Here is a 9,211-nt window from a genome sequence, read left to right as displayed (position 1 = left end):
GGATGCATATTTCATTGTGGTCATCCTTGACTACTCTCATTTCGTGTATATCGGAGACTAATGTGAAATGCTGCCGAAATCTTATCAAATTCATGATGTAGACTTCTTTGCATGTGTCTTGGCAAATTATGAAAAATAATTTTTCTGAATGGGTAGGGTCTAACCTTGTGAGAGTTAAAAAATTGAAACTGATGAAGTAACGAACATAGTATGGATCGAAGCTGGATGAATGAATGTCGCATCAGTGAAGAATATGAGAAGGGTGTTTCAGAATTCTTGCAATATGTTGAACAAAATGCTAAGTTTGTGAACGAGACATATTTTTGTCCTTGTGTTCGTTGTCTTAATCAAACACTCCAAGACTTAGACAATGCGTGACCATCTATTCATGTTCGGCATAATGAGAACTTATACCATTTGTACTTGGCATGCAGAAGTACTGGACCAACCTACCATGTCACGAGGAACAAATTATGTGGAAGAATGGATGAGTGATCATTTAGAGGACATGATACATGATATTGGTGAAGATAATTTTGGAAGAGCTAATTTGTATGATTCTCTTAAACATGATTCAGAGCAACCGTTGTTTCCAGGATGCCCCAACTTTACACGTCTATCTGCAACTTTGAAGTTGTTTAGTGTAAAAGCAAGGAATGGATGGACTAATAAAGGTTTCACAACGTTGTTGGAGTTGTTGAAGGAGATACTTCTAGAAAATAATACTCTACCTATTCGTCATTACGAGGCCAAGAAAATTTTATGTCCAATGGGACTCGAATATCAAAAGATACATGCTTGTCCTAATGATTGTGTTTTGTACATAAAGGAGTTTGCTTCGCTAAAGTATTGTCCAACGTGTGGTTTATCCCGTTTTAAAAAGAAAAATGACAAAAACACTAGTGATGAAGGTAATGAAGGTGCACCTGCTAAGGTGATGTGGTATTTGCCTATAATACCTAGGTTCAAACGTATCTCTATTAAAGAAGATGCAGAGAACCTTAAATGGCATGCTGCCGAAAGAAAGTGCGATAATCTTCTTCGACATCCAGCTGATTCACCACAATGGAAGAAGATCGATGAAACATTTCCAGAATTTGGTGTAGATCCAAGAAACTTAAGACTTGCACTTGCAACTAATGGTATCAATCCTTATGGGAACTTAAGTAGCAAACATAGTTCATGGCCAATTATGTTGATTATATACAATATTTCTCCATTGTTGTGCATGAAGAGAAAATATGTGATGTTGTCCATGATGATATCGGGTCCTAGACAACCTGGAAATGACATTGATGTTTACTTGAAACCTTTAATTGATTTGAAAATGTTGTGGGAAGAAGGGGTCGGAGTGTTCGATTCTGATGTTCAAGAATCTTTTTGTTTGCGTGCAATGTTGTTTTGCACTATAAATGATTTCCGAACATATGGAAACTTCAACGGTTATAGTGTAAAAGGTCATTTTGCATGTCACCTTTGTGAAGTAAACACTAGTTACCTTCAATTGAAGCATGGTCAAAAGACAGTATATACAAGACATCGAAAATTCCTTCCTCGTAATCACCCTTACCATAGATTGAAAAAGGCATTTAATGGAAGTGTTGAGCATGAGGTTGTGTGCAGACGCTGCAATGGCGAAGAAGTGTACAACGAAGTCAAAAACATTGACATTGTCTTCGGAAAACATCATAAAAGTACCTTTGCAAAAAACATTTGGAAAAAACGATCAATATTTTTTAATTTTCTGTACTGGTGTAAACTTGATGTTAGACATTGTATAAATGTCATGCACGTGGAAAAAAAATGTTTGTGACAGTGTCATCGGAACTTTATTAAACGTGAAAGGGAAGACAAAAGGCAGAATAAGAACACGACAAGATTTGGCTGACATGGGAATCTGTTCTGAGTTACATCCACAGTCAGTTGGAAGACGCACCTATCTGCCCCCAGAATGTCACACTCTTTCTAAAAAAGAAAAACAAAGTTTTTGTAACCCTTTAAGAAGTGTGAAGGTTCCACAAGGTTATTCTTCAAATATTAGTAACCTTGTTGCTATGCAAGAGTTAAAGTTAGTTGGTTTAAAGTCTCACGATTGTCATGTATTGATGCAACAATTGTTACCAGTTGTTATTCGAGGCATATTACCTGCTTCTGTTAGAGGTATTCTGACACGTCTGAGTTTGTTCTTTCATGCCATTTGCAAGAAAGTTGTTGACCCTAGATGTTTAGATCAATTGGAAAATGAAGGAATAAGAATACTGTGTGAATTGGAGATGTATTTTCCAACTTCGTTTTTTGATTTCATGGTTCATTTGATTGTTCATCTAGTAAGAGAAATTCGAATTTGTGGACCAGTTTTCTTAAGGTGGATGTACCCTGTTGAAAGATACATGAAGATCTTAAAGGGATATGTTAAGAATCAGTATCGACCAGAAGCTTCAATCCTAGAGCAATACGTTGCAGAAGAAGCCATTGAATTTTGTTCAAGTTATATGCCAAGTTGTGAACTAGTGGGTCTTCCTAAGAGCAGACATGAAGGAAAATGTGAAAATAAGAGTGTTTGAGGTGTGAGAATTGAGTGTGTTAGTAGAAAAGAAGTTGATCAAGCTCATTTGTACATCTTAAAGAACACTATTGATGTGATTCCTTACATTTCTGAACACGTTAATGAAATATAAGTAGCATACCCAAGAATGAGTGAAAAATGGCATCTTAATGAACATGTCAAAACCTTCTTACAATGGTTTAAGAAAAAAATTATATGACTCCAGATGTTTCTGAAAGTCTATTAAGGCTATCTCGTGGGCCGAACACAGATGTCATTACATATGGTGGGTACTATATAAATAATATTTCTTTTCAGACAAAGGTAGAAGATGACAAAAGTAGAGTTCAAAATAGTGGGGTTACACTACAAGCTAAGGCTCTGCACTTTGCTAGTTCTAAAGACAAAAATCAAATCACAACATCTGTTAAGACTCTGTCAAGTGTACGAATCGTATCAAGTAATAAACATGGTAAGACCAAGTATCGTTTCCCAAAGGACTCACGGCCTAAACAGTTATGTGATTTCTTGATTAAATAAGACTTGAAAACAAAATTTTTTGGTTTAAAATGCAAATACAGAAAAGTAAATATGCATGCAACTTGATCAATTGGACAAAAGTGCAGAGATGAACGGATGAATTTTATATTATGGAATATAAATATATTGTTGGGATTGTTAGAGCGACTGCAGCGGAATGGTTAGCGTGGAATAACAAACCAAGAGGGTTTTTAATACGAACGTGTGCCTTTTAATTTCTACTCAATTAAACTTACCAAGCAAATAATAAAGACAAATAAAGAGAGTAAGGTTGAGAGAAATTTGCACAGATAATTTTATCCTGGTTCGGATTTTACCAATCCTACATCCAGTCGCTTATCTCAAAACAAGATAAACAATTCACTACTCACAAAACAATTACAAATTACAATCACAAAGAAACAATTTGTAAATGTTTAGAAACCACCTATCTTGTTACCCCAAGAGATGAGAGTCCCAATCTGATTTATTTCGTAAAAATTACAATTCACTTACTTTGTATTTTTTATTTCGTATTTTAGAATGAGAGTCCCAATCTGATTTATAGAGATCTCACTTAAAGATACCTCCAAAAAATTCCGTTGTCAACTAATTAACGTGTGATAGTCAATTATCTAATTATGGTAATTAATTATGCATTTAATGAATCCACAACGATTAAAAAAACTTGCTTAAAAATTCTCATAATTGCTCATTATAATCAATTATGGCAAGTCATAATTGATTATTGATAATCGATTATTATAAATTGATAATCAATTATCTTGAGTATAAAATGAGGTTTTCTGATTCAAAATAAATTTTAACGCAACCTAAGACAAACAATACATAGAATCAAATATAAACCACATCCTATGCATAAATCTACTAAATTGTAAAAGCTTTAATATAAAAACAAGTCTTCATGAAGATCTTCCTGCAATAAGAGCACTTGAGACTTGACTTTGAGACATCATCAAAATTTCTTCTCTTTAGCTTTATGCTAACAGGGGTTAGATTTCACCTATTTTGCTCTCATGTATATATGAATTCTACTTCTTCATTAATGTCAATGTCGCTATCTAAAGTACTTAAAACCCGATTCCTTGGCGAAGAAAGCCTATCCTTAATTACTAGGTCACAATTCCTTGCATCCCTAATAATTAATTCTGCATTACTAATAACGGTTGAAAATAAGGTTATTTGTGATGTAATTTTGATACCAAATGCACCCTTTTCTGCTTAGAAACTTGCTTGGAATCATGTTTTTGCTTTAGTTTTGTGAATAAGAGAGTTGACGTTATACTTGATGATTTTATCACTAAATTCCCTTGATTTTGTAGGCTATTGGAATGATTTGAAGGAAGAGTTAAAGTACCAAATAATTGGAATGCAGAAAAGTCAACCAGAGTGCAGAAAAGTCAACCAGAATGCAGTCTGCGAGGCTTGGGCGCCCTGTTTGGAGGCTTGAGCGCCCGAAACCGACGTCCACCGCCCGAGCACCCTCTTGGGGCGCTTGAGCGCCGGGCCTCTAAGCTTGGGCATCCAATTGAAGGCTCAAGCCCTACATGAGGACCGTCTACCGCCTGGGCACCCTAAATGGGGCGCTTGAGCGTCGTGCGTGGTGGATTAGGCCCAATTTTTGCTCTGTTTCGACTCTTTTGGACCGGGCCCTGTCTCTACTCTTTTCCGACTTTATTTAAAGGACCCAGGCGCTCTAGGTTTGGTATCTCTGGCTGGAGCAACACAACAGCACACTCTTATACTCTTTGAAGGCGGATCTGGAGGTGGGAACTTCCTCTTCTACTTTTAGGGTTTCACTATCTCATGCTTTTCCATTATTCATCTAGTTTCTCCATGTATATGGGGAACTAAAGTCTATTTGTTGTTGGGGAATGATGTAACCTTGTGAACTCTCATGTATTTGAATTGATTCTTAATCATATATGCTTTTTCATTAATTGTTAGGGAATTCATCTATTTCAATGCTTGCTTTATTTAACTCATTTAGTAGCATGATTGTCGGGAGGATCCTTACAATTCAGGTTCTTGTTGAATTCTCCCAAGGGTAATATTTCTCAAGGATGAGGGTATGAGTACTTGGTCGTCTTAAGCTCTTGATCTTCAGACTTACTTTTCTAGGAAGGCTAGGAATTGCACGAACTAGGAAGTAAGGCAGTCTGATTACACCGAGGGATCGGGTTCTAAGTAATTTAGTGAGTGACGTTAACATTAATGTAAAAAGAAGAATTCTTATATACATGAGAGTAAACTTGGTGAAATCAAACCCTAACAACATAATCATATCATTTTATAAACAACCTCCGTTCATCGTTGTGTTCTTTGCTTTTGGTCAATTGCATTCATATTTAATTTTCTGTCTTTGCATTTTAAACCAATGATCTCTTTTTATTTAAGTCTTAATTAATCGAGTTATCACACAATTGTCTAGTGTTGAGAGTCTTCAGGGATACAATACTTAGTCTTACCATTTTATATTACTTGTACGATTTGGTACACTTGCCAATCCATCAACAATTACAATTAGTAGCTTAAGACAACCATAACTCATACCCCCATTCCTGAGCAATACTGCTTTTGGGAATAATTCTCCAGAACCTAAATTGTAAGATACCTTCCGGTACTCATGCAAATCATACATCATGCTAATGAATGAGTTAAACAAAACAAGCATTGAGTGAAGCAAAATTACCCTAACAATTAATGAAAGAAGCATATATAATTAAGAATCAATTCAATACATGAGAGTTTACAAAGGTTTACATCATTCCCTAACAACAAATGGAATTTAGTTCACCATTGGCATGGTGAAACTAGATGAATAATGGAAAAGAATGAAAAATAAAACCCTAGAAGTTGAAGATAAGAGCTTCCGCATCCAAATCCTCCTCCGAGGGGTCAAAGGGTGTGTTTCTGCGCCTCTTCTGTCCAAAGATACAATCCCTAGAACGTCTCAGTTATTAAATAGAACATAAAAATAACAGAAAATAGGTCCAAGCCCACGAAACTGGCACTCAGCACCCCACTTAAGGCGCCCAGGCGTCGTGCCAAATCATATAACGCTCAGGGTTAGCTCAAAAGGCAAGCAAGCGTGGTGCGACTCGAGGAAGTGGCGCTCAGCGCCCTAAAAAAGGCGCCCAGGCGCGAGCCAGGGACTTTCTGCATTAAGGGCTTCAGAAAAAGGGCAACCAAGTGTGAGATAGTGTACTCCCGCGCTGAGGGCCCCTAAAATGGCGCTCAGAGTTGCTGCGATCCTCCTTTCTGATGCTTTTCCAGCTCTTCCTGAGTTCAACTCCTTACTACTTCAACTCTTCTTCCAAATAATCTCAATTCCTGTTGAAAACAAGGAAGTCTAGAATAAAATCATTAAATTCACACAAAACTATGATTTCAAGCTAATTTCTAAGTCAAAAAGGGTGTTTTTAGTATCAAAATCAAGTATCAAATAACGGTAAATTCAACCATTATCACAATCCCAAACTTAGAACTTTGTTTGTCCTCAAGCAAACAAAATGTAACTTAGCTTTCAAACAATCAATATAATGGTTTCAACACATTTCAAAACCTTTTCGTTCAAGACAAGTGTCGCAACCGGAATCGCGACGGGACGACGATCCAAAAAAGAGAAACGGGGTTTTAGAAAAGAGATTTTGGAGTCGCCACCATAGTTTATTATGGGAAACTACGGAAAAACCATAAAACGATAAAGCACGGTCCACGAAAACCAAAGATTGGGTTCGGAAGTCGGTTACGCGTGGGGAAGGTGTTAGCACCCCACAACGCCTGCCCTAAGGCAGTACCTTTAACTAAATGCACGAATATGATGTGGTTTTCAAAATGTTTAACTATCCCCTAAAATAAAATTCTAAATAAACAAAACATATTTTTTAGTTTTTTGGGCCCGACAAGAATTGACCTTGCTCCTACGTATCTCATTCAAAATGAGAAATCAGGGTTACGTAGTTCTTTTAGAAAACTGCTTGAAAATTTGTTTGAAAATTGTTTAGAAAATTTTGTTTGGAAAATGATTATGGATAAATTTGGATTTTTGGGAAAGTGAACCTGACAAGGGCTAGCCTTGCTCCTACGTATCTCCACTTTTGATGGAGAATCAAGGATCACGTAGTTCTGGGTAGGAAGATTGTTTGTTGTATGAAAGTATGGATGTTTTTTTTTTAGTCTTTGAAGATTTTATATTTTTTGAATTTTTTGTATTTAGGAAAGAGAAAAGGTTTTTAGCACAAGGACGATGCGTGCGATCACACATGTGCTTAACCTATAAAACATATTTTGTAATTTTATTTAAGAAAGAGAAAAGGTTTTTAGCACAAGGACGATGCGTGCGATCACACATGTGCCTAAACCTTTAAAACATACTTTTGTAATTTTATTATAAAGAAAGAGAAAATGTTTTTAGCACAAGGACGATGCGTGCGATCACACATGTGCCTAAACCTTTAAAACATATTTTTTTGTAATTTTAATTAAGAAAGAGAAAAGGTTTTTAGCACAAGGACGATGCGTGCGATCACACATGTGCCTAAACCCTTTAAACATATTTTATTATTATTTGAGAAAAGAAGAAGAACAGGTTTTAGCACAAGGACGATGCGTGCGATCACACATGTGCCTAACCCCTTTAAAACATATTTTTGTAATTTTTAATTTTTATTTTTATTTTGTATTTTCCTTTTTGTTTTGTCTTTTAATTTTAATTTTTTTTATATTTATTAGATTTTTTTATGAACAAACCCGGCAAAACATAAGATGCATACATAGTCACATACAATAATATGAAAAGAAAACAATCAAGTAAAAGCAAAAAAAACATTAAAGAGCATAAAACAAAGCAACCAATAAGCATAAAAGTGTAGAGATAAAAACCAGAGGTGTGGAAAGAAATGAAGCTCTTTGGTTTGAGCCCAAAACTCTTCTTCTTCAACTTTGGATCTGCTAGGGGTGTAAACATGAAATTTGGAGTGCATCCCGAAATGTTTGCCCAGATTCAATTTTCCTTTTTTCTTATAAAAAGAGTGGGCTTAAGCCCGAACGAGATGGGGGTGGGAATGGAATGCAGGTGGCAGGAAGAAAGAAGCAGCCCACGCCAGGCCCCAGGTCCATTTCTCTTTCTCAGAACAGGATTCTCACCTTCTCATTCAAGCGCAAAACCTAGAGTCTCTCTTCCAAGGCAGCCAACGGAGGTCCCTCCACCTAGTCACGCAACGCCACTGCCTCAGCCAACACCGGCTTCCGCCAGCTGCAGTCAAAGCCACCGCCGGTACGCTGACCACCGCCGCTCACCACCGGAGTCCCACGCTCCCCTTTTTCTCTTTTCCTCGCGTGCGTGAGGCCGCCTCTGCCAAGCCGGCTGCCGCGAAGAGCTCTCTGCCTGATCTCTAATGTCGCCGGCAGTTCACAGGCGTTTCCAAGGCCGCCGCTGGCCGCAGCGTCAGATCTTGCCCCCTCTCCGCTGTTGATGGTGATTTGGGAAGGGGTTGGGTTATTTGGTTGTGTTGTGGTTAGTTTATGGGTGATGGTGTGAGGTGTGGTTACGCGAAGCTGATGGTGATGGAGGTTCGGTTCAATCTTCACGATTACGGGTGGATGCTGAAGGGTGGCTATGACAGTGGGTGAGTATGGATGAAGATGACGACTGGGTGAGGATAGATGGTGGCCGTGCGGTGTTGGTAGTGGCCGAGTATAAGGTGTAGAAAGTGTGTTCTAGATGATGATCATCATGTTGGTTGTGTGAATAATGATGGTCCTCCAGTGGCCGTGGGTGTTTGGCCGTGTCAAGATGGCTATGGTAGTGAGTGAATATAGAGGATGGGCAGTTACTAGTAGCAGTGGGCGTAGGGATGAAGAGATGGATGTTGGAGGTGATGGGTGTTCCTAGTAGCCGTGAGCGTTGGAGATGAAGGGAGGTTTGAAAGCTTGGTTCCCTTGTCTGTGAAAAGTGGTAGTGGAAGGAAAAGATGGCTGGAAGGGTGTCGCGGGGGAGCCAGTGCCCCCCATAGCCGTGGTCACCAGGTGTTCCAGATGAATGATGAATGAAGAGTAAGATGAAGATGATGTGATGAAGATGATGATGTTCCAGAGAATAAGGATGGTGACGGGAAAATGTAG

The 9,211-nt window shown here is 38.0% G+C and overlaps 1 protein-coding gene across 1 annotated transcript; it reads left to right on the top strand.

Annotated features, from left to right (window-relative positions):
- Positions 1 to 505: 505 nt before the first annotated feature.
- On the top strand, positions 506 to 8,485 carry LOC148195199 (uncharacterized). Its single transcript, XM_088095116.1, has 2 exons — positions 506 to 1,694; positions 8,163 to 8,485. Exons 1-2 carry the CDS (start codon positions 509 to 511, stop codon positions 8,483 to 8,485), a joined length of 1,509 nt encoding a protein of 502 aa, XP_087951242.1. The 5' UTR covers positions 506 to 508.
- Positions 8,486 to 9,211: the final 726 nt, after the last annotated feature.

Source organism: Vigna umbellata, chromosome 7, assembly GCF_029865625.1.
Source record: "Vigna umbellata cultivar VRB3 chromosome 7, Vumbellata_1.0, whole genome shotgun sequence".
Lineage (NCBI taxonomy): Eukaryota > Viridiplantae > Streptophyta > Magnoliopsida > Fabales > Fabaceae > Vigna > Vigna umbellata.
The sequence above is the reverse complement of the archived record's forward strand: the minus strand, read 5'-3'. Positions and strand labels throughout refer to the sequence as shown.